The sequence below is a fragment of the Panulirus ornatus genome, chromosome 12 (assembly GCF_036320965.1).
Source record: "Panulirus ornatus isolate Po-2019 chromosome 12, ASM3632096v1, whole genome shotgun sequence".
Taxonomy (NCBI): Eukaryota; Metazoa; Arthropoda; class Malacostraca; order Decapoda; family Palinuridae; genus Panulirus; species Panulirus ornatus.
Genome location: NC_092235.1, coordinates 24,546,351 through 24,573,759, shown reverse-complemented (window position 1 = coordinate 24,573,759; position 27,409 = coordinate 24,546,351). Strand labels below are relative to the sequence as shown.

At 42.9% G+C, this 27,409-nt stretch overlaps 1 protein-coding gene across 3 annotated transcripts in view; it reads right to left on the bottom strand.

The window, feature by feature from the left end:
• LOC139751880 (serine/threonine-protein phosphatase PP1-gamma catalytic subunit B) overlaps window positions 1-27,409 on the bottom strand; it is a 55,632-nt gene that overhangs the window by 26,492 nt on the left and 1,731 nt on the right. For all 3 annotated transcript variants that reach the window (XM_071667533.1, XM_071667534.1, XM_071667535.1), the window contains exon 2: window positions 25,116-25,247. In XM_071667533.1, the coding sequence (XP_071523634.1) occupies window positions 25,116-25,247 (132 nt within the window). The remainder of the gene's footprint in view (window positions 1-25,115; window positions 25,248-27,409) is intronic.

Here is a 27,409-nt window from a genome sequence, read left to right as displayed (position 1 = left end):
CACAAAAACATGAAGTCATTTGCCAGCCAGGCTCCGCCCTGTCCACCTACAACAGCGGCATCAGAGCGAAAAAACAACTCTAAGTTGTGGAACCTCAAAATGACAGCATTAAGACCCAACACATCCTTTAGTCTCTAGACTGTCATCATTATTTATATAAAGACGTATTCAAATGGCAGGGTCCGACCGCAAGTGTCTCCGCGGATCTCGTCGTTAAACCACTCCTTGAACTTGACAGTCCGATGGACCCTTGGATCGTACTGTCGTCCTCGAGGTACGTACCGTCGTCCTCAAGGATCATACCGTCGAGCTCAAGGAAGGTGGTGTCGTCATACCGTGGCCCTCCCGAGGTTAAGACACCCGTGTTTGGCATGGCGGTGGTGGGGGGGGGGAGTGAGAACACTGGTTGGGCTTCCTCCTGGGTGAGGCACGAGGAGACCTGTCCTGAACCCTTCCCCCACCCAGCGTGATTACCAACCACCGACTCACGACAGGAAACCTCCTAAGGCTCACGGCCAACGCGTCACCACTCACCCAGGCCGGCCAGCTAAGGGACGACAGGAGCTGCTGCCTGCCTACCACCACCACCACCACCACCGCCCTAACAACTTCCTCGTTCGTCTTGCCCAGAACCACCCTGACGAGTTTTGACAAATGTCAAATAATCTATTCCACAGACCTTGCGCTTTTCTAAAATGCATTACGGTATTACTGTCATACACGTCGTCCACACAGACACACAAAAATGGTTTAAAACTTCATCTACTCTAAACATACAAAAAAAAAAAAGGGGAAAAAATGCCCTTTCTTTTTTCAGTCACTTCGTAACGAGGGCCCCAGATGGTGGAATAAATGGGGGGGGGGGGGTCACCGGCAGTTAGTAGAAGAGATTATGGTGGCCTTGGCATAGAGAGAGATAGAGAGAGAGGGAGGGGGTGAAGCCAGTGTCACACACCTTGCCTCCTGAACCTGCAACAGCAGCAGGAGGGTCACGTGCTAGGGGTGTGTGTGTGTGTGTGTGTGTGTGTGTGTGTGTGTGTGGGGGGGGGGGGGGTGTTAGACCTCCCATCCAATTGCCTGGCATCGACAACAGTGGCACCCGCAGAGGATCTCCCAATGACAAACATCCACCCTCCCTCACGTTATCGCTCTAAATGCCCCAAGAACAGACTAGTATCAAATGCGCCGACTATGAATTGATTCCGGCTAACAAAACAATATTTTCATCAACAAGAGTAGTACCTCTCTCTCTCTCTCTCTCTCTCTCTCTCTCTCTCTCTCTCTCTCTCTCTCTCTCTCTCTCTCTCATACCATCTTCACCAGGAGGGAGTGCACCGTCTCGCCGAGCCTGACTCACCCCTGTAATACACATACCCACGTTATGATAAGTGCTGAAGTGCACGTCTTCCTGCTGACTGTTGCCAGGACGAGAGAGAGAGGGGGTGGAGATGTGCCTATGCCACATGTGGGAACGATGCCAAACACATCTGGCCGCCCCACGCCTACCCCAGCCAACGTTCACATTCGTACTGCATGACAGTCTCGGACCCTTATGTACAAGGATCCATCTACCCTGATCAATCAAGCCACACGAGCTACATACTCGACGAATCACACCATGAACACTACGGTTCTGACCATCTGTCACGGCGAAGAAGTACCACCACGACCATTCGCTCCAGTCATTCCCTCCCTGCCGGTTAAAACAGCGCCAGGGCACCGTTCATGCCAAGGTCCTCGCCAAGTGATGTCATACCCAAATAATCCACCCATGCCCTTCTAGGCTCCAATGTCACACGCCACCTCCCTTACACGCACGTTTTCGCACACCAAAACTACCCAAATAATTCGTAATACACGAAGACTAACCAAATAATATATATGCCTCGGTAGGTCTATTTATCAACTCCCTGAACACGGCGGTGCAAGGACAACGGGTGGAGTGAGAGCGTGTACGGTGGTATAAACGATCGTGCGAAAGGTTTTCCTGTGTTTTCTTTCTTTCGACTGGTGGTTACAAAATGACGCTGACGTCCTCTATGATCCTGGCAGTCGACGGGGCCGAAATAACCATCCAACCTGCGGTGCGGTCCTCAGGTATGATAGCCTGGCCAAAGGCCATGCCATCAACACTCGAGACTCGTACCACGGTGCCAACTATCTCGACTTGAAATGCTCGTGTAGTTGTTACGATCAACTACTGGAAAGTACATAACCACAGCCAATTATGTCAGCTCTAAACTCTCTCCCTCGATGCTGCTACGACTTACTCAAACTCAAATATAATAACAGATCCTTCAATCCATTTACGTGTACGACTCGTGTGTACAACTAACACACTTCCTCTCAAGAGTGTCTGGTAACGTTGAGGATCTGGTGTCGAGGCTGACGACAGGAAATCATGAACAGCGAGGAACTTCAATCTCCCATGGATGTAGCTTACCACCCAGCACAATTTCTCAGCCAACAAACTCCCGACTTTCACTGACCCCAAATTCCCGACTCTCGGCAAATCTTCACCTTGAATCGTTACCGCAAAGAGGAAGAAACAGTTTCCAAAATGTTCACATGTGTACGTGCCCCTGAGGACGCGAACTCTCTCGACGGTGTGAACGTCTTCGTATAAGCAACATCAACTTATACTTTCTGGGGCCAACCTAAACGTTCCCAAACGCCCCACACCACGTAAAGGGCTCCTACACGTCCAACGACTTCCGTAAGTTACAGCACCGTTTAATGTTACCTTAGCTGACCCCGTGACCCCGCCCTTTGCACGCTCCCACAGCAGGAGAGGTGAACTTATCACGCGTGTTGGGAGTACTTCCACAAGTTCCCCTTCAACAACCACCTTCGCACAGCACCTACAACCGTCTTCCGAAAGGGGATCGACACCCCTGGACAGATTTTCCTTCATCTGTCCCTTCTCCATCCCAAAATTAGCGGCGCCTGTATCCTAAACATCATTAAAACTAGACAAAGATTCCCAGTTTAAGAAAGTACACCAAAGGCTTTCTGGGAGAGAAATAAATGAACATAATACCTGACTGTATCTGTAGCCATTAAACCGTCATTATACAGTACTGAACTTGGTTCCACCTGTACAACTTTTGACTGTGTTGGCATGGGTGTGAAATGATATTCATTAGTACTCTGTCGACGTATAATGGCTTAATGGAGTACCCTTCCCAAACTGTCTCTGCCAATGGGGCGAAGACATACGCTACCTCGTAATCCTTACGTTCTTACATCTGTCTTACACCCCGAGCAAACTAAGTTCCAGGGTTCCTCCCATCACTTTAGGCTGTGTGGGGCCAGTGGGCGCGGCAAACAACACGACCTAGGATGTCAGATCCCAGGTCGTCTGTTAGGCCACAAACTCTGGTGCACGTCGCAGGTCCAGGTAATCATACGCTTTCATTGAATGTTAATCCAGAATCATTCCTGAAACGGACTCGTAACTCTGTTATTTTCAGATAAATTTAGCGTCTGTGTGTCCCATGAGTTTATGTGCACCATCCATTTTGTTTTTGTTGTTGTTTGTTCCTCAGCAATGCCTGTACGTTCCACCTAAAAAAGGGAGACCATTCACTGGGGTAGAGTAACGTTCAATCCTTCCACTATTTCCAATCAATATACATCTCTCTTCCCTGTCCTTACGAGTACTAACCAGGCACCGACAGTTCTTTCCTCCAAAATTCCTGCTGCACATACCCTTTTACAACCTTCTAACTAACTCAACTCTGACCTCATCAGAAGACGATGCGTCACTACAGCTGCCTTTGACCCCCCCCCCCCCCCCCCCGCGCGCGCGCAATCCTCCAAGACCACATCCTAAAATTATCCCCGGATCCCTCACTTTCCCACGGTTGGCCTTGTCATGACTCACCCCAGTACCTGCACATGATGTACAGCTGCTGGAGCGAAGGTGCGGACACAGCTCCCCGGGCACGATACATTTGCGCTCGAAGTCCTGGATTCCAACTCCTGCCTCCTATTAGTTCCTTGCAGACGCGTCTTCCCATTATGCCGACCCCTCCCTTTTCCTCTACGCTAGGCAAAAATTGCGTCTCTTCGATGTATATCAACTGACTTATATTTCTCTCTTGTGTCTCCCCTGATGATGTGACTATTACACGAAAGTGCACTTGGGAACTTATCGTGTTTCATTTGCCCCGTGGACTCATAGGAATTATATATATATATATATATATATATATATATATATATATATATATATATATATATATATATATATATATATATATATATAATCTGTTCCCCAGCGTCTCTTTTAACACGAGTGGCTATTTAAGAGACGCCACATGCTTGTTCTTCCCGCTCCTAAAGCCAAGTTGCCCTTGGTCAAGATCCAGCGCCTCTCTGCCTCTGGCTGGACTCCCTATCGACTTATGATGTCAGATAAAACACCTCCGCTACCTCCCCTTTCTGAGTCGAACCACCAACTAATGACCTTCTGTCATTAAGGAGAAGGGGAGGGCAGAGGGACACTTGCTCAACCGACGACATTACTCACATTTTATTTCAATGGTCTCCCGAATGTGTGTCGACAGTATAATACATGAGCACATTTACTAGTGCAAGAATTCTAATATTAACGCCGCGTCTCCTCTACTGCCCTGCTTCTCTCTCTCTCTCTTGCTACAGAGAAAGCCGCCGGCGATTAATTAAGATAATCCACTAATTTCTTTTTGCGTGTCTGTGAGTCCGAAAAAAAATGTTGCACACGCTGTACTTGCAGTATTTCCTACTCTGCGGCATGTCTGGTGCCAATCCTTCTTATGGTATATTCTGTCCATTAGCTGCATTTCCTAGAGTACTGATAGTAGTCATGTGTACTGTAAGTACACACGTGTTACACTTACAACTGCTGACTGTGACTGGGTACGGTACGGGAGTCGGGAGTTCAGAAACAGCCACGTGTGTTTCAACCAAGCCATGGTCAAAGCACAGCTACGTTTCCCGAAAAGCTAATACTACAGTTTATATATATATATATATATATATATATATATATATATATACACGTGTGTGTGTGTTTGGATAGACTTTAGTAATACTAGCGGCCCCCCTCCCCTCCCCTCTCTCTCCCGGATATAGCAACATCATGGAGCAATTGCATCACTTTCAGCAGAAACCGACTGAAAACTTCGGAACGTTTTAAAACTGGCGATGCTTCCTGCGGCCACAAACGCAGTGGTATATTCACATAACCACAAACGCAATGGTACATCTATTACAGCGACACTTATCATCAATCGAGGCGATCCGGCCAGGCGGACCTGATGACTAATACCGCCCTTCCCAATAACCCTGCATGACGCAACCATACCACCATCCCCATCCGTGTGGGGCAACACGTACACACTGTTGACACCTACCCGTATGGGGAGTCTAAAGACGAGGCTTGGACGACGGTCGTGACTGCTGGGCTGGGTGAGGCAGCCGCTGCCACCGAGCCACTCGCTCCTGCCCTTGACCCCCATAGCTTCGACAGTGTCACCAGCAACCAGCCAACACCTTACCAACCGCCACAATTACCAGCCCCACCGCATCACTCTCTTTTCTTGCAACCAGCTGAAGCCCAAAACCTGACACAAGGATAACAATGAGCAAGAATCCGACCGAGATATTTCCTAAGCAACACCAAGGGCACGACATTTTCCTGGGCGACCAGAACACAGTCCCAGGCAGCTGTGCCTGTCCCAGCCGTTCGCCAACGCAAATGCCGACCCCGATTTTAACATTGATAAACAAGCCCGAGAATAATGCTTTCAACGCACTTAGCGAGCTTCAGAGAATATAACAACTGGGTCAATTAATAATTAGCTCCAAACAGTTGTACGACCTAATATTATCATTTGGCGTTTTAACAGACAGAGAACCTATTAACACACCTTTTATAGTCCCCCAGAGAGTAAAAGGAAAAGTAATTCTTGGTGCTCAAAAGTCGACAAACCAAAGGAAAATTACTTTTCGGTACCCAAAGTCGACAAACCACTACCGCACATTCCAACGAGTTAAACGATAATGAAGGGGGATAACCTACTGTGTCCCTAAAGTAAATTTTTCCTTCATTTACCGTAATCTTTAACACCCAAGTCTACAACACCAACCACTCGGGGCAAAAGGATATTCCCAAAATATCTCAATTGTTCACCACGATCATACGACCCTTGGGAATAACAGCCTTTGACTTCACCCTTTAAATTAAAGGGCCTGGGGTAGACATCAAGCCATCACACCCAAGAACCATACAGTCGTGCTCTAGTTCCTACCTAAATATGTCATTTCCCCGATTAATTTATCTACCTAATTCATTGCGCCCCAGGTGGCGAGAGGCCTAGTTACAAGACCATGCGGCCAAAGCGACATACAAGATCATGAGCAATTGTCAAGCGTATGTGTCCACGCCTCACCCATAGCCTTCACATAATACGCCCCAGGGGAAGCTTTGTTTACAAAGACCAAGCTCGCTCGTGGAACGATGGAAATTTTCCGTCCACATCCGAGCGCCGCATCAAGTAGCAAAACAGCTGGCCGGCCATCACGTCTCCTTGACTCAGATCCCTGCGAGTGTTTTGGCGGCAAGCGAACGCCACCGCCTGCTGTAGGGATCAGGCTATATCAGTGGCACCGACCTATCTGCCAAGAACAAAAGCTCAGCAGCTCGACCGTCTCGTCTCGAAGTTCAAAACAAGAGCATCTGCCCGAGAGGAAACGAGGCCAGTCAGTAGTGGGTCCCCCAGGTGGGAGGGGGAGATGTCAAAACACATCCGCCGATAAAGTCGGACAAAACACACATCCCTGACCAACGTAACATGGACAGTTTATGATCACGTGTCCAAATCTGTCACGCACACCTGCCGCACACATCCATAAAGTGAATCTCTCTTTTTCCTTCAGTGGTCGCCGAAGCAATTGCACTTCATTACGCTTAAGTGCCAGCCATCCAATTGGATCTGGTGCTGTAAATGACATGCCTTTACAGAGGTAACACTTCTCCTGAGGTGAACACGGACCCCACGGGCTATGTCTGACGACAATTTTCCGGGACGCGAGCAACCCTCTCTCCTCCACAGAAAATCATGAATCAATCAGGATCCATTATGACGATGTGCCTGGGGAAACACCCTACAACTTTTTATAAATCTCATATGTTTACCTTGTACGTGTAAGGGTGTTTAGTACAATCGAGTATACGACGGTGTATAAGGGATAAATGAATACCCCTAATAGTTCCGATAATGAATAACTTTAAAGGTTTGGTTTCTCTGACAACTCACGTTACATCCAACACATCTGACAACCTGTTGTTTACCTGGCGTAGACTATGGACATCCAAAGACCCCCCCACAGCTTGGTCTACTTTGCAAACCATGATTTACAAAAAGAAACTAACAGACCCGACCTAACGTTAGGATGCGGTAAAAACATTCGCTGAAATCAGAGTAGTTTTTCTGACCCGACCCCATTCACGAAACCGCACCACGGGAACCACGGCCACATTAACCACCTCCACAAAGACTCCATGATGATTTACTCGCCGCTACCACCACAACTTACGTAAGCTTGAGATTTGAAAACGTAAAGCTTCCTCTAGGAAACCTTATATATATATATATATATATATATATATATATATATATATATATATATATATATATATATATGAGCAGTTTCCCACCTTGAGAAATAACTGTACATGAAGACTAAGACGTTCCAATCACGACACTTCAGTGAGCAAGCTTGACACTCGGGAGTTACACTGGATAACTGAATACCTCCTCACAACCTCAAGGTGATTAGCAGGCTGCCATACGGTGTTCATCCGGCAATCAGGTGGGCATTATCCAGCCCAGTGAGTAATACTTCCTTCCATCCTCAATGTAGGTTGTGTTCCCGAGCAGTGAGCAATAATACCGCTTTGCATCCAGCCGTTGCTGGGTCGATGTTATAAACCCATGGACACCATACACTGTGATGCCTGGGTTTGATCATGAGCAGCGGACGATGACTGACGCCCTGCCGTCCCGGGCACTTTGTACCCATACCTTGCCAAGCTTCCGCCCTCCAGGCCCAACTAACCCTTCCAGTGCCTCTATAAAACCCCGTCTTCATGATGCCATAACTCACACAGCCACCCGGAAGTCTGCCCGTATTAATAGCTCCGGTAGATTACCCTCTTTGGGTCTCCTTACTTATCACTACAAAAAAAAAAAAAAAAAAAAAAAAAAAAAAAAAAAAAAAGCCTGGGCCGTGAGATCTGACAACCTTGATCGTCCTTGATCACACGAACGAGTCATCGACTCGGGATAAACGTGTCTCGTTGTCTTGCATTCACCCGCTGTTTTAATCACCACACCCCACAGTGGGTGCAACCTCACGCCATCATATATATATATATAAGACTGGGTCTATCTACTCCGATGCAGTCTTATAAATAGCAATATACATATGCACACGGCCCACGCGACCGCCATGAACGCGAAGTTTGCCTCGCCAGAATTTTGGTCCAAATTCTACTACTGCTTCCGTCGCACTGTCGTGACGTCAGCACGGCCCCAAGGCCCGCGAGGAGTGACGCTGTCAGCGAAGCAGCCTCGGGCGTCGCGCCACGTGATCAAGCTCAACCTGCAAAGCCATACAAAAAGCCGTCCCTCCCCCCCAAGGTGGAGGGTGAGCCCCCTCATTCCGCTACCTCAGCCAACGCTCATACTTGCACAAATTATATTCACCGTGAACAACTGTAAACTATCTGGAAATACTCAACGTCAACGGTGTACTTATACCGCCACACACTACTGAATAAACATATCCCCTCTCTCCCTCCCGGGGCGAAACTTCCTCTGGAACCTCGGTGTGGTACAGCAACTTCCTCGTGGGGGAGGCGTGTCTCAACTTCACCCCCACCAACCCCAACACCCCTCCCACCACCCGGTGTACGACCTCCACCTCCTCTGACCTGACCCTGAGGCCACGTCACGACCCTCCAACCTCCTCCACTCGCACCACGAGAGCTCCACACACACACACACAGCCGCAACACGACGGAACTCCTCCATCATTACGAATGAATTCCTAACATCGCACAAAACCGCGTGGTGTTTGCGACCCAACGTTCAACCATCACCCTAAGAATACCCCCTCCCTGTTCAGACACAGTGGGGGCGGGGGGAGTGATACTGTTAACCTCCCCCCCCTTCGGTTGGGTGACCTGACCGTTCAGGGGTCAAGTCAAGCCGTCCATCTCAAAGGATTAAACACGAACGGACGAATGAGTAATATCCCTTTCCTCCACCAGACGGCCGACGTCATCTTGGAGTGGATTGGATTATAAAATTTAGTCTTCTAAGCCAAGCACTATTCAGAGCTCTGACGTTATCTTGGGCTCGAACACTTTGAACATCCATCACGATCCAGTGACGTCCATACATCAATAAGCCCCGCGATGACGTCAACTTGCTCTCCAGTCGCAGCCTTCCCTGCTCAAATTTGACAAGAGTGAAGTCAAGATGACCAGAGCTATTAGATTAACGGTAACGATGAACGAGGTTGTTCAACTGGGGGGTGGGGGATAACGTAAACATCGAATTCCTACGTGTTGCCTACCCACGTACGGAGCCAGTGGAAACCGATCAATATTGTAGGCATCCTCGCCTTACTGTGAAAAGAGGCTCCTTCTCCGAGACAATTCCACAGTCTGTACCTGTAATGAGACACACTACGAGCAACCCGTCAAGGGATACATCACACTACGAGGAACACACACACACACACACACTCGCTCCCTCCACATACTTATGGCGTCTCTTCGGTTCCATGAGCCACGCGTGCCTTGATGGGGCTCCTACTTATCAGGGTCAGCACCAACGATTTGGCGGCGTCATGAAAGGGGACAATCCCTTTACGTTCATGACCAACGCGACATGCAGACTTGCTACGGAATACATCACTCATTAAATTACTAGTCAGGACTACATGAATAAATTAAGGGAACTTAAGGAAGAGTTTTTCTCAAGGACGAGGTTTTTCCCTCAGGCAAATCAATGTCACAGACACAATACTATACAACTACTATCATCACTATATGACACTTAGGCTCCTTCCATTGTGGGTTCTTGCAGCTTCAAGTCTGCGCTACAATCAGAGGCAGGGAAAGGACGGACTACTCCTCCTCCGGAGTGAGAATTTCTTCTGACCAGACTGTAGTACTCCGATGATTTTAACCGCGTCGAAAGTGACTCCCCACTCGCGGTGTAACCACAACGAGGCTGAGTCCGGTAGCGCCTCGCCAAGTTAAAACAATAACGAATGGGACAACATGCACAGCGATGGTGCCTGGTGAACGCGGTTCAAAAACTCGCCTCCTGTCGAGCGCCATCGGCCAAACAAAACAAGCGGCGGCAATGACGTCACTCTCTAATGCGACTGTCAATGTTACCTCAATGTTAAGGTAAGCATCCACACTTAGGTTTTTTTGTTCTTTTTTAAAATCAGGACTTGACCTTTAAGGCAAATGAGTAATCGCCTATACGCAGAAAATACACGACCCACTACCTTACCTTGTGCACAAAATTATACCTCGGACCGATGTGTTGTGCGTGTGTTTGTGTGTAGTACACACACTAACGTAGAGTATTAGAGTTGTGGATGAGAGGAATGTTATGAGAATGTGAACAAGTAAAAAAAAAAAAAAAAAGCTGTAAGAAAGTACAGGAAGTCTTTTAAGATATGGAGCCCCGTGAGAGGAGGAACTCCCTTGACCGTACAGTACAAACAGGTCATTACGCACCCACCGAGGACGGAATGCTAATCAGGCGGTGGTCCACAGTGACTCTGGTCCTAAAGAGAGGACTTGAAACAGAACTCCACACGGCGCGTCACCAGAGATGATCAGGGTCAGGGGTGTCCGCTCACGATGGCTCCCAGAGCTGCGTCGCACATCCCACGGGGAGGAACAAACAGAAACGGGACAATAGGATAAACAAGAGGCGAAAATGGACACCAAACATCAGAGGCAACGAGGTTACGAAGGACAATAAAGAGAGAAAATGACATCAAGGTGCAGCAACAAGAATACAGGCGACCAGGAGCAGCAGCAGCAGCCAGCCATTGCGCCCGAGCGGAGGACGACTTTTCCCTCGCTTTCCACTTTCACGAGAAACACTCGCCTCCCGCCGACACCCATCATCATCCCCCGACATACAAATGTGCGCCGCACTACCACCACCACCCCTCCTCTACCATGCTCCATCCACCACCTTCGCTCACTCCAATTACACGAACAAAAAATCATTACCAATTACGAGTCTCAATGAAAACAGGTAAACATTCCCAGTTCACTGTTGGGTCTTCTGTTCACCCACTTGGTCCAAACGTGCTTCACAACGCGTACTCCAGTGAGGATGTTTACGCAATGTAGAATACGTCAATAATATAAATAAAAAGGAATGCAAAAACATGTTCTAAAGGTCCAATGCAACGTCCCATAAAATACAGCAGCCAAGGTTAATGTTCAGCGAGGTATACAAGGACACAATAAGTGCACGTATCCTTCCCAAGTCATTACTAAGTACCCTTCCGTGACTTATTTTCATTTTTTTCTGGCGCCCACGTGAGCAAGCCATCATTCGACGCGTCGGTACCAGACCAGATACAAAAGACAGACTTCCTAAACAGACGCCAGCCTTGCGTGGCCGCTCCGGTATCTGTATACCGTGTCGAATGGGGGTGTGCAACAGCCAGCCAGTAGAGGGAGAGTCACCGTGATGGCGCCATCTTGGCCTATCCCACCGCGCGATCGTATCAGGGGCGTCGACGCCCGAGCCTAGGACCACACAGGGTATGGGAATTTGGACAACACAAGTCATGCCAACTATCCAGGTACACCCGACGACCACACGACGCTACAAACTATCCCTGATCAGCTACAACTATCCGTCATTAGCTGGTATCGAAGCTCTGATGATACTATGTTCATGCCAAATGACAGCAGCCTCACAAGCAGCAAAACTCCCCCCCCCCCCTAAAACTCGTGATACACACACGTCATGCGTCGGACTGCTGTATGTATGTATCCGTGACCATCAGCAAGGCCAACCAAGCCCCCCCCCCCCTTGACCCAAATACAAGCTTTCGGAAACAAAAGAGTTCTCAATATGGTACAGAGTGACTTGAACTTTCACATCAGACAAACCGTTTCAGGCTCCTTGGGAAAGTACACAAACAACAGCTATTATAACTGGAAATGCACTTACATGTGAAAGACTCAAGTCTATCCGGGTTCAACCATGAATCATGCAAAGGGGATGTATCTTACAAAAAAAAAAAAAAAAAAAAAAAATGAAAGCAGAGCTTATGAACCACAGGAAAAAGCTGCAGCCTGATTAGGGATAAAACAAGATACAGAGAATATAAGGATGCTGTAAGATCTAATTCATAATAAGGGCAACAATGTACACAAAGAATACACAGAAAACATAAGAATGCTGTAAGATCTAATTCATAATCAGGGCAACAATGTACACAAAGAATACACAGAATATATAAGAATGCTGTAAGATCTAATTAATAATCAAGGCAACTATGTACACAAAGAATACACAAGAAAATGGCTAGACGTCAGACTCGCCTCTCAAACATGCGGCGCGCTGAGTAACATCCTTTCGTTTACGTCAACGTCCCGAGACACAAAGACCGACAGCGAAACGCAAGTTCTGACACTCTTACTAACGAAGGCAAATAAAATGTCTGTACGTTATATATCACAAGACAACGTCTTAAAGCTTTAATACTTTACTAAGCATACATTCAGACTGTATACACGAACAAGTGCACTATATCCTTAGATTTCACATTTTCCCTGCTACTGATTGCAGTGCAGCCTCGAAGCTGAATAAGCCCTGTAAAAGTTTTGGGGTTACACGATTTAAAATATCGAACCCTGTTCTAAAATGTTCATTTTTAGCGTAAGGCCCATAGTGCAAACCACACCAGAAGCACGTATCATACTGTTCATCTGACTAATCTATTTGTGTAAGTGAATAAAATTAGAGCAGCAAGTTTTCAATGTCAGCTATATATCACTGTGTGACACAGACCTTGAACAACATTCTCGTCACCTTTGCAAGCTGAACAAACAATGAACGAACCCAGACTATCTGTGGTCATAAGACGCCATTAAAAGTGTTATGATCGCTTTCCAATCCTCCTTCCTTTTGATGTGAATATGTTCATACTGAAGCTCATCAATACTGAGGAAGATTTCCCAACAATAGTGTGCGTGTGTGTAGGTGGTGAGGAGGGAGTTCAAACCGTCAACTTTTTACCCCCATCAGCCCCGGACAGGCCTGAATCACCAGAAGGTGAAGGTTTAACTCGCTATTGATTTCAGGATTAACCAATCTTCTGTGCGCAGTGGATGCATGCGGCTTATGTTAATATATTAAATCTAAAGGCTCATCACCGTGATGGACACGGAAGAAAACGCAATCGTATGGGAGGGGAGAGGCGAGATGTTAAGGATATGTGTTGTACGTCGAAGACGTGTACCCCACATCAGCCGACACCCCACTGTTGATGCCACAGATAGGGAGGGAGGGGGAAATACGTAGGTGGAATTCCTCTAGGTGAGGTATGAGCAGCAATGATATGCTGGTGAGATGTCTTGCTCCAAGAGCTTGAGAGAGACAGTACTGCCGAGGCTGGAGACGTAGTTACTGCGAAGCAGTGCGCTTGAGAATAAGCAAGGGAGGGAGGGAGTAACAAGCAGTAATGAGCTTTACAGTGTTTCACAGTAAGTCTAAGAGAGAGAGAGAGACCGCCCGCCACCTGAACCCCTGCTTCATGACTCTGCAACACTTTGGATTAATGATGGCCAGGCTATCATAACCAGAGGGTGTTTATACAGTCATGGTGAAGATGTCAGTCTCGCGGCAGTTAAAAGCAATTAACAAACCTTCATTACACACCAGTATCAGCAGTGGACGAATGTGTCCCAGGGGAGTAAAGTAGTGCACGCCCTTTTTCTACAATAAACTCTTGCATGACCTTTTCCAATATTAAGAGGAAAGTAAAGAATTCATAGCGAATTGAGCACAATGCTATAACAATGTTTGAAAATTATGGGAGACCCCTGGAAAGCTATTATAAGCGCAAGTAATCACACAGCTCCAAATATTATAAACGCCTCCTCCTCGTTACAAAGTTCTCAATTCCCCGACTCTGACATTAAAATCAACGATCATTAGCCCGATGCCAGTTCAGCAGGTTTACACTCCCACGGCACCAATTACGACTATCATCAGAGCCCACAAAAATGAACGATAATTCCAACAGAATGGGAAAATTGTAGCAAACCTCCTCCTGCGACACAGCCCTTCAGGAAAGAAAAGCTGGTGGAGTCGAACATTTATTTTCAACTATTTGTACCAGATTTAAAGGAATATAAACTCACAAACAATTGCCATCTTTCAATACTTATTATTATCATCATTATCAATATACAACCCTGGGATCCTTTTTATGGGAGTCCTGCAACTTCGAGGCTTCTCTTCCATCAGAACCTTGGAAATCATGGATTCAGAGGCGAAAAGCTCCTGGGATAAGACTGTGCTCCCTTTCGTCAACTGAAGGTAACAAAGCCTTGCTGAAACTAACTTTTCGATCACGGAGTAACCACAAGCAGGGAGAGGGAGTTCCGTAACAAGCCTCAGGTTGTTGAAACTATTAATCCTACAGAGCGTGGAGTCTGTCTGTGTTTCTGTGGCATACGAAAAGGCGCATACCGCCTGGCTCCCATCGGTTGTATTAACACATTCCCAAAATACCATCTCTCTCTAGCCATTCAGGAATAAGAATGAGGAAGACTCCTCCCGCTGTAGCCAATCCAGTTCGTGTCGGTATATCATGACGTACACCAGGTGGCTATGTGACCGAGCCACAGTAAGGAGCGTTGCTATGGGCTCTAACTCACGCACCCCAGGCCTCACCCTAAGGCAGAGAGAGCCACTAGTTAGCTGTTCCTCTGCTGAGGGTACTAAATGTCATAATGTTCGGGCATGGCCCTGACGTTAAGGTTTACGTTGAAGATAAAAGTCCACAAATCTCCAAGCATGGCCCCTAACGTTCCGTTTAAGGGTTAGAGTCTGGTCGTGGTGCTAAGGGCCACAAACCCCAAGAATAACCCCAAACTACGGGTCACGGTGTGGTAGTACCGTTAGTGCTATAGCCCGCAACTCCCACGGTCAACTTCACATTAAGGCTTGCGGTGAGGTGGTAAGTGCTGAGGGGGTCAAAACTTCCATGAGCGACCTTACCCACTAGGTGACACCCATGACCGAAAATAATTTGCATCAGTTTATGAAGAAGTTGCAAACCCTTTCCATTTACCAGTTATTCCCACTGCACGAATCTAGTTTTAGCCGACCGTACTCTTCCTCAGCTTCTGCAACACCTACCTAGATTACGACAGTCCCCCGTGTTTTGCTGATCAAGCTGTAACGAGTTAATTATACCCGCACACCAATACTAATTGTGCTACTGGCTATATACCAGTGCGTACTGGTTCTAATTCCGGCCCGGGCAGCCTGGTGGACCCTGCCGTCCGTTCTCCACTTTGGTGTTGATACACAAATAGGCAAATGATGTAAACACATTATATATATATATATATATATATATATATATATATATATATATATATATATATATATATATATATATATATCGTATGCAGAACCAAGCGCATAAAAATGTAAATACAGTCTCATATTAACATGGGATACAGAAGTGTGTGTATTTATGTATGCATTTATGTGTGTATACTGGATAGGTTTTGCAGGGCTCCGCCAGCTTGAGGTTACACTGTGGGTGGAAATTCAACCCTGGCGAGTTTGCATCATCAGGTGTGACGAAACAGTCTAATTCTAGCTCAGCTGTAGGACCTCATAGGAGGAGGTACCGATATACAAGTCAATTACACAGATTTAAATTAAAATGTACATTTTTCCTACATATACATATATATTTTTCATATAACACCTATCTTAAACTCCCCGCCATATCAATTCCTTACGACCGTCCATCTTTTCCCGCTTGATTTACTATGACCAACATCAGTATAAAGCACAGGACTCTCTAGGACCCTAAACACAGCTGTGTGCTTGTGCCTCCACTAATCCCCGCTGCTGTATGACCTTCACCCACACTATCGCGGAATACAACCTCGAGTAAAATTGTAAGCAGTATAGCCTAGCCGCCGCCAGCATCCGTATCGTCTGTGGCCGTCTCCCTGACCTTCCCGAAACTGCCCTTGTACACCTCTGATATCTTTACTTCCTGTTCTCATCATATGAAACTTCTCCATTCAAGTCGGCAACTACACCCCTTCCGGTTCGGTAAGCAAATTCATCGCACATGCCACTGGTGCTTTATGTACACCTTTGAGTTTCATCATATACCCGTTTTCTTTGTTAGTTGCGAATCTTCTAACATCTAATCAGATGAGATTTATCGACGACATTCGAATCTTTCGAGGTGAAGCAACAGAAAGATGAGAGCGAGACAATGAAGGTCCCGCCAGCTCGAGTTTAACACTGATAATGCCAAGGATAACCACACCGTTCATATACTATCGCTGGCTTGCCTGACTCAGTGTGGTTCCCGACGTGCCTTCTCGGACGCATATACCTAAAGTATATCCACTACACTCTGGCCTTCTCGATTATAATGAGCATAGAAACAAAGCCCTCAACTTCTCATATCAAACTTACAAACATCAGCTTCCTTCAGGGACTGTCATTATCTACCGACGCCCAAGTTATGCGGGGTGAGAGGATCAGGCAAGACTTACGCGACCGGCCAGGAATAAATTGCCGGACCACCATATCTAACTACTTACTCCGGTAACCAATTCATCATACATCTATAATCTCACAGGACCAACTGGAAGACACGAGCCGACCTAAGATAGCAAGCAATCGCCCTACTAAAATGCAAAACAAATATCTCAAAACTGTCTGCACCACTTGCCGAAACTCAACCACCTAACTTTGATGTTACCTGCCTCAAAAATGCTTTCTGCTTCTTTTATCATACTGATGTGAATCCAAGCCAGTACAGATTAATCGGGAGATATATGAGGAACTGGGAACTTTTAAGCAATGAATATAATTCCAGTACAAATACACCATGTCAAAAAGAAATAAGACATATAATACTGCGGAAATGCTTGATTCAAAGTGTTACAATCAAAGGATATGGAAACACTGAAGTTTAAGCAAGTTATTGTAGCTCTAAATAAATAAAAAAAAAATGACAGCAAAAAGGTAGAATAGAGAAACTGAGGTTTAAAATACATGAAAAAAAATTCTATTTGCATGGATATACACATCCCATTAGATGAAATGGCTTTTTGAGGACAATAATGAAAGTTCCCAGATGGGTACAGAAATGCAATGCCTTGTATACACAAAATATTTCCATTCTAGAGGCTTGCCTCTACCCTCACAACTTTGTCTTAGCCATACCACACTGTCTCCCTTATCACTCAGGATATTTAAAAGCAGCAGCTTCTACATAATCAACAAGTACACCTATGTAACGACACTAACCCAACAAATCTAATCATATATTTTCCTAAGACATTTGTGAAACAATCCAATATTTTCAGCTGGAGTCCTATGAAGTGTCAAGTCTTGAATGATACTGCGGTATCTTTTTTTTTTTTTTTCCAATATATTTACAGTGTCCTTATCTCTCCCTTGTGTTACAAAGTCTTCCATGTTTAACACAAAGGTGAAGACTGGTGACTAGGCCAACAAGTATTTTCCATGTGTAAACTACCTTGTTCCCACCTGCACTCCACACACGTCTCAGATACAGTGACATCAATGTGTAAAGACATTTTTTGATCATCCCTCTATGAAACAACACACTACCAGACAGCATGAATATGCACAAATTTACTTTGTACAAATAGGCAACTGGTAGACTTTCAAAACTGCTTTTCACTTTTCAGTTAACACTAAAATTCATCCGTTGAGTGGGACCAACATCTACATTAATATTTAAGATTCAATGAACATAAGGATTTCACGGTGTGCTTCCAAGATAAATTAACATGCACAGTCTTCTATGATCATTCTACTTACCTTCATTCCTCAGTTGTATAGCACGCCTTTTTGCTTTCAACAATCCTCTCTCAGTTGGTCTCCATCCATTGTAATACAGTATATACATAAAATCTTAAACCTGCAGTTGTCGAGATCAAGGTCCAGAAATGCACTCCAACTTCTACATCAATATGTATTTCGATACATAATTTGTTAACTTTTGCTTGAATATAAGCTTTTCATCCTCAATTTCATAAAAAGTAATTCTATGTAATTCGCACTTCTCATACCCTGCTGTTGAGTGAACAGAGAAGGGGGGCCAGGTGAGGATATTCCCTCAAAGGCCCAGTCCTCTGTTCTTAACGCTACCTCGCTAATGCGGGAAATGGCGAATAGTATGAAAAAAAGAAAGATATATATATATATATATATATATATATATATATATATATATATATATATATATATCCCTGGGGATAGGGGAGAAAGAATACTTCCCACGTATTCCCTGCGTGTCGTAGAAGGCGACTAAAAGGGGAGGGAGCGGGTGGCTGGAAATCCTCCCCTTTCTTGTTTTCTTTTAATTTTCCAAAAGAAGGAACAGAGAAGGGGGTCAGGTGAGGATATTCCCTCTAAGGCAGATTCGTGGTTCTTTCGCTACCCTATCCGGGAAATGGAGAAAGAAAATAAAAACACTATTACATAAAGTGTCTAAACACCAAAAGGATGATGTTGTAGAGAAGATCATCCCTTTTGTATGTATAATTAAATACGAAAAGAAAAAGTCTTAATAAATCTCCAATAAGAGACCACGCACTACTGTATAAAAGACAACCAACCTTAATTCTGAGGAAAGTCAAACTTTATTTTGAAGTATGTTGCAAAGTTAGAAGGTATAAGAATTGGCACTGGTTATGGACGAGGGGAACTAGTCTGAAAGCATGAAAATACTTAATGATATGTAATCTAGTAAAAAGTTCAATTAAGCAGTGTTTTTTTACCATACAATGTAGGTTTGCTGCTGGATCTGAATTACTTTTACAGTGCCAATACTGCTATATTTGGATAAGGTTAATTTCATCATAAGCTAGCAACTATAAGTAGGTTGTTAGTAAGTGAACTATAAGGAGATAACATAGTAGACCGAAAGAAGGGACTTGAAGTCTATTGGGATGAAGAAACAGGGAATGAGTTTAGTGTTAAGTATATATACAGCGCAATATAAACTTATAGTGTTCGTAAGGAGGTTCTAGTTTAGTAAACTGGGGATGAAGAAAAGAAAAATCTAGAGAGATAAGGGTATGGTCAAAGGTAAGAGGACAAATCAATTGACTTTGAGTTTGTATAGCCAATTGTGAAGAAAATGAAGAGTATTAAATTTTTGAGAAGAGCAGATGCACGAAATGAAACATAGAACGGATATTGATTAATAGTAAGTGTCGAAGGAAGGGCATCATTAACAGAGTTTGGAACTGGTAAATGTTTGAAAGTAAATGATACCATTATTCTTTATTAGCAGAAAATGGGAGTAGTGACCAGTTACGAACACGAAGATTGTTGTAGTTTGTCATTAGGTACCATGTTGTTAAGTCATGCGACCTGTAGAAATAGAGTGCTCCAAAAGGCAATTTTTCTTACTGGAATACGCAGAGAATGTTGAGCCGACAGAAATGTTTCAGGAAGGTAATACTTACATTACAGAAGGTGATAATATGAGGTGTAGCAATAAGCTGTTGAGAGAAGAAAGCCAAATTGCTGGATGGATATCTTACTGGAGATAGTGAAGCACGACTGGACAAAGACTATTTTCTGTCGAGGAGAAGAGGGAGACCAAATTGGAGGTGGAAAGATGGAGTGAAAAAGATTTTGTGTGATCGGGGCCTGAACATGCAGGAGGGTGAAAGGAGGGCAAGAAATAGAGTGAATTGGAGTCATGTGGTATACAGGGGTTGACGTGCTGTCAGTGGATTGAAGCAAGGCATGTGAAGCGTCTGGGGTAAACCATGGAAAGCTGTGTAGGTATGTATATTTGCGTGTGTGGACGTGTGTACGTACATGTGTATGGGGGGGGGGGGGGGTTGGGCCATTTCTTTCGTCTGTTTCCTTGCGCTACCTCGCAAACGCGGGAGACAGCGACAAAGTATAAAAAAAAAAAAAAAAAAAAAAAATATATATATATATATATATATATACACACACACACACATTATCATTATTAGAGAAAGAGAGAGAGATCCATTTTGATGTAAGAATAAGTATCTGAAAATGTATTAATCAACTTAACTAAACTTCCAAAGAATAAGCAGATCCACCCAACTAATGATAGAAAGACAAACAACCTTATTCTGAGGAAGTTCCACGTCTCACTTCTTTGGAGTTGTGCCAACAGTTAAGACAGATCCCAAGGTAAAATTGGCACTGGTTACTGGCAACGAAGGGGAAACTAGTCACTGACTAGTACCAATGAAAAATACTTAAGGATACTATAATCTACAGCATAAAAAAATCCACATTCAGCTAGTGTTTATCAACCAAAATACACAAGTGATAATTTGCTGCTGAACTAAATTACTTTTACAGTGCCAATACTGCTATATCCTAGTGGACAAAGGTTTAAACCTTTCCAAATCAATAAAAGGCTTTCAGCCAAACTTAATTACAAATGTATGTTAATATGTTAAGTAGCAAAGGTGAAACATATCACAATGAATACCATATGTATGACCAACTAAAAAGACTTGAAAATACCAATGGATTGAACAAAAAACAGGGACAATTCCGATGTAAAAGTAATATACTGAGACCAAATACAAACTTAGTAGTGTTTCTACAGGAGGTTTAGTATAAGGTAAGACTGTGATGAATGCAACAGAAACAAAATATCTTAGAGGAGGAATAAGAATGGTCAAGAGAGAAAAGACTAAAATCATGCAACTTTCAGTTTGTTAATGCCAAGTTGTGAAGAAAATTGAAGAGTATTAAAATTTCTAAGTAAAAGCAGATGACAAAATAAAACATAGTACAATTATTATCATTAGAATAGTAAATGTCAAATTCAACGGCATTCATTTACAGTAGTTTAAAACTGAGGTAATGGTTTATAAAAAAGTAAAATGTCACTACCTGCATTATTCTTTATTAGGCAGTATAAATATGGGAGCTAGTGAGCCAGGTTACAGCAAAACCACACAACGATTGTTGTTCAGTTTGTTCTATGTGGGGTACACCATTTTTAATCATCACCTGAGAAATGAGTTGCTCCAAAAGGCAATTTTTCTTACTGGAATACGCAGGAGAAAGTGTGACCGCAAGAAAATTTTCAGCAAGAAATACTTACTTCCAGCAGAGCTGATAATATGAGGTGCTACAAGCTGAGCCATATTTATTGTTGAAGAAAGCCAAAATGCCTGGACAGAATAATCTACTTTCAGCGGTTGTCAAGTAACACTCCTCTGGCACAAATTGCTGTCTTTTCTTTCTGCCTCACACACACACATGGACTGCTGACACTGGCCACATACATACAATCTCTCATTGTCCCACATAACACTTGAAAACACTTAAAACACCCACAGATCATTATTCGTACCTAGATTTTCCTGTGGTGAGCTTTAGTAGCCAGCCATGCCTTTTGGAAAAATGGTAGGAGCAACATATAGAAGTAGTAGGTAAGAACATCAGGTAAGAATAATAGTACAAACATCAGGTCAAAGTACCTGGTAGGAATATAAGGCTGAAGCATTAGGTACAGACATTAGGTATAAGTACTTGGTAGAAACATAAGGCTGAAGCATTATGTAGAATATGTTGGAACGTACAGTAGACACATTACACGTAAGTGAACAAGAACATTATCAGTCTCTGGAAACACAATGCTAAAGTTGCCCCTCTATAAGAAGCCTGTTAAGGGTGAGGCACTAAATGCTAAGTGGCACTGGAGTTCACTATTTATGGGGACTCTTTTGCCATGGTCACCCCCTAGAGGGAGTTCCTGACAGGGAATGGGCACCAGAGATATAGAGAGGTAGATAGAATAATCTACAATCAGCATGTATAATACAAGGCAACATACCCATCAAACACACAACAATATGTAAGCCTAGTTTTCAAAATGATTTCCACCAACATCAATTATTCATGTCATAAAATTTCTCAGTAAAAATATATCAATGTACATACATCAAATACAGCACAGACATCCTAGAAGACACATATTACATACGCTTCTAAAGTCATGTGGTGATCAGAAGAGTCCTGCTAACTAATTCCCATTATTCCAATATTTTTCTTGTTTCTCAGTGTTTGCCCATTTTCAGTGTTCATTTTCACAATCAGGTCACACTTTAATCTTTTTTAAATATCTGACATTTTCCGTGTGTTCAACAGTGGGGACCTTAGATATTACATATATATGTTAAATACATATTTAGAAATACAGCAGCTCCATCGTGATACTGCAAGTGGACTTACAAATATAGTGATCTCTACAAATTTCATCAAAATCTAAAATGAATATAAAACGTTTGTGATCTGTGGCTAAAATTCAGGAAATGCTTAGATATTTAGCAATGTGTCACTGAACCCTATGTTTCAGTTAGGCTGAGAAATATGTCCTTCACATGACCACATAAAAATTCAAAATAATAAGTAGAGCTTACAAATGATGAGCATTTGAAAATTATGGAAAACTTCATAGTAATGTACAAAATTCAAATTCAGTTCTGAGATCATAGACTAATTAGTTCTCAAAAATGTGATCCTACAATTTTATTAAAGTAAGGCAATAAACTCTACAGTTTGGAATGCACACCTTACATACATTTGAATGGAACCCACATCCAAGTGTCAGGCATAGATGTCAGATATGGAAATAGTATAATACAAAGTAAGGATGCAAGTATCAAAATTAATCTAAAGGTATGCAAGTTGATCTTTATCAACTGTAATAAATACTTACTCTAAAAAAAAAAAAAAGGCTTACTAAAAACATTAGTTTCAGATATATCTCAAAATTCTTTAATTCAGCCATGGGTGAACTATGTGCAAAACCCCCGAACATCTATAACTTGGAATGAGCAAGTGAGAGATTTTTGTTTTCAAAATGAGTCAACAATGTTGAAAAAGATTCTGTAACATATACATGGATGAGGATCGATGGAAGAGACAAGCAAAAAGCTTTGATTGACTATGTGGTAGTGGATGAAAGATTGAGAAAGGCTGTGCTGGATGCTTAAGAGTCGTGAGAGGATTCTTTGGAGACTCTAACCATTTCGCAGTTCTTGTGGGGACGAGGAGCAGGGAGAAGTGGAGGTATGGTGTAAGGAAGAATAGAGAGGTAAAAGTGTTGGCAAGCAACAAGACGATTAATCAGGAAAAATGCAGGGAGGAGTATGAAAGGGAGATAACTGAAATCTTAGATGGAAATGCTGTGAATTTAGGAATGCAGTTATGTGTGAATGAGGTGTTTAAAATGTTTAGAGGAATACTATCAAAGTTTGTAGAATCACCAAGTGGATAAAAGGTAGAAACACGGGAAATAAAGGGCAATTCATGGTGGACAGAAGTGATTAGAAATGCCGTGGAAGAGAAGAAAAAGGCATATGGTAGATAGTTCAATAGAAATGTACCAGTGGAAGTTCTGCACAGGACTGAAGAATAGAGATATGTAAGCTGAATGTTAATAAGCTGATACAGGAAAAAAAAAAAAAGAAAGAGTAGACGAAGAGTTTTGAAGAAAGTTAAGTGAAAAGTTTTGAGATAATAACACACTACAGGATGGAAGTGAAAAAGGAAAGAGGTGGATGCAAGAGTGGTAGCAATGATGCGAGAAGTAAGGAAGGGGAATTGCTGAATCAAAAGGGGAAGCAAAAGGAAGATGGAAAGAGCATTTTGAAGAAGTTATCAATGGAGGAGAGAGGAAGGCAGCATTTGTTACATGCATGGAAGAGGATAAAAGTGCAGGGGCCAATAGCAAAAAAGGAAGGTAAGAGGGGCAATAATGAGGCTGAAGGCAGGAAAGGCACCTGGAGTGGATAGGACCCCAGCTGAAATGCTGAAGTACGGAGGAGAAAGTGTGATAGTTGGTGCACCTTGTATGTAATTTAGCATGACAGCAGAAAGTCATGCCTGAGGAATGAGAGAAGCTGTTATCATTCCTGTATTCATAGGGAAAGGTGCTAAGGATGTATGTAGCAATTATAGGGGAATAAATTGTTAAGTATAACCTGGGGATAAGGGAGGAAGAATACTTTCCACGTACTCCCTGCATGCTGTAGAGGGTGACTAAAAGGGGAGGTAGCAGGGGCTGGAAATCCTCCCCTCCCGTTTTTTAACTTTCCAAAAGGAGGAACAAAGAAGGGGGCCAAGTGAGGGTATTCCCTCTAAGGCTTAGTCCTCTGTTCTTAATACTAATACTGGAAATGGCAAATATGTATGAAAAACCAAAAAAAGTGTATGCAAGAATATTAATTGATGGAGTGATGAAAGTGACTGAATGCACAATACATGAAGAGCAATGGGGATTTACAAAATGTAGATGTGTGGATCTGATTTTTGTGATAAAGATGACCATGGAAAAGTATTTAGTGAAAGGTAAGGTATATGAAAGATGTTGTAAGGCAGGGAATGCAAAAGGAGTGAATTGTGGAGTGGTAGAATGGGTGAAACATTATACTTTGAGGTGGTGGTACGTGGAAAGAATGGAAGACTGGGAGTGTGTAAGGAAAGTGTATAATAGTACAATTACAGAGGTTGGTGTGAGTGGAACACTGCCTGTGACATGGGCAGATAGGGTGGAGGAATACTATAGGGAGAGAAATAGTGGAAGAATGAGTGGAATGGTGTATGAGAGGGAGGCATGTAAGGACAGGGATAAGTGGAGACTTCTGCCACCCCTTGATGGGAGTTCCCAAAGGAAATGGGCATCAGAAATATAGATAGATAGATTCTATAACATCATATTCATCAAACACATGTACTTACCACAAATTTTGAGAGGAGCTTCCAATTCCAAAAGGATAGGCTGCGAGAGAAAGATTTCTCTGGATTTTAAACAAAGCCCACGAATTTCATTTTCTGTCAACTGGACGTTCTTTCCAGGCCGAGACCCTCGCACTGAAAATAAAGAATAATAATATCCTGAAATTTATAACCAACGGTATCATTGTATACAATTTTGAAAAAAAGAATTTGGGTAAAACAAATTGTAAACAAGTATGAAAGCACATGGCACTACAATAGACTCAGTTTTATGAAAGTGAGAAATGTATAACCTGAAAGGGTACACATTCTATCAATCTTATGTTAGTGACTATCTGGTTCAGGGGATGCAATTACATAACAATCAGCAAGCTCCAAAGTCCAATAGTCAAATCTTGGTTTATCAGATAAGTGATCTTAATGGCTCAGAAAAGTGTCTGATATGTGAGCACAGATATTACATATGGCTAATCACTAACAATTGGGACAACTAGAACAATTACAGTACCCTATTGTCTATAAGCGCATGTATTTTGATTTTGTCTTTCACTGGCAAATATACATATCAAATCGTATTAGGACCTAAAGGGTTCATTCGTCCATAAAAAAACACAAATTCAGCTTATGACCTTATGTAAACAGCAATCAATCTGACACTCGGTATAATTTCTATTATTGCCATTAATGAATGTTTACCTTTTTTGGTGTACTATAACCTTTGATTGTTCACAATTTAATTTTTCTGGGTCTGTGATTATACTCAGATTCAAAGTAAAACTAACTTATAAAATGTCTTTTTCATTGTAAAGATATCAAAAAAAGAGAAAAAGGCTTTAAAGAAACTTAGTATCCAGCTTACAATGTCAGCACCTCATATAACTGAGGATACTACTAATATCTGGTAAATATGGTTTATTGCCACATAAAGCTTTGGTCATTATCTTAATTTACTGGACTGGCCAGAGAACCATCAGATGGCAATATAAAGGACACTTTCTATTAGACACATTTCCTTATGTTTTGACTAAACCTGGCAATTTTCTAGCCAATTACCCTGAAAAAGCATGCATCTGGAATCTAAATTAAGATACAAACCTGAGTCTCACAACATAACCTGCCCATGGAATTTCAACTGTACAAAAGTGGGGAGGGCTCAAAAGCACAGAACCGGCATAAATAAATCACAATCTCAACCTAATTCATCCCAACATCATGTAATTATAGAGTTCAGTGGATAAAAGATTTGAAGCATAAGTCAAACATCACATCTGCCATTTTTACTCCATGACTGAAATCACTTCCCTTATTGTATTTCATACATAATTTCCCATATACTTCTCCAAAGAGCACCATGAATCTAGCTTGAGAATACTTGATCTATTCATAATCTGAACTCATTAGTTACCTCTCAAACCTAACAATGCATATCACAGGCCAGTGGAGAGCGTCTGCTCAAAAAGGAAAGTTATCCATTGTCTGGCCCCAAACATAAATTGAAGCATTCTCACAGGCACCTTTTGCTTTATATTTATCGATATTTAACATTTTCTCAAAATTATTCAACCTGATATTTTCCATAGCCCTCACATCTCTCTGGATACTTTCTATAGTGCAACACAAAACAATGGTGCTGTTCCAAAAACCACCTTTCTTATCAACACACCAAATAATTTCAGAAGTGCAAAATGAAGATCCCAGAGCAAAGACAAATGTGCATTTTCTGATACACCGAGAAAATAACCACAAAAATAAAATACGTTAGGTGAAAATGAAAGCGCTGCCATTTTTTTCCTTAAACGTCAAAACTGTTGGTGGAATCATACAAAAAACTGAGAGGGGCTCGCCTTTTTCAACTCTACACAGTATGATGCAGTAATATAACAGTATGCAGATGCACATTTTCTCAGTCTAGGATCTTCGCTCTACTCTCATATATTCCTCTGTATACAATAATTTAAGTATATTGGGTTAGGAGGAAACAGGAAATGTGGGGTAGGCAAGTTTCTTCCTGGATCTTATGTATCTATCTAGATTTTTTTTGCAGAAAGTGGTACCAATCAATTCCTATCCATCTGAAGCTGGCATGGAGGAGTTCTAACTCAAAATTTCCCTCTGATTCAAAGCCCTAACCATATTGGGGGGGTTAAAATCGAGAATAGGAAGAGCTAGATACAAACCCACACTTTATATCAACTCTAGAGAGTAAAGAATAAATCAGAACCCATCAAAAAACATCCCCTTGAACACAGAGAGCTAAAGATAAAAACCCACACTTTATATCAACTCTAGAGAGTAAA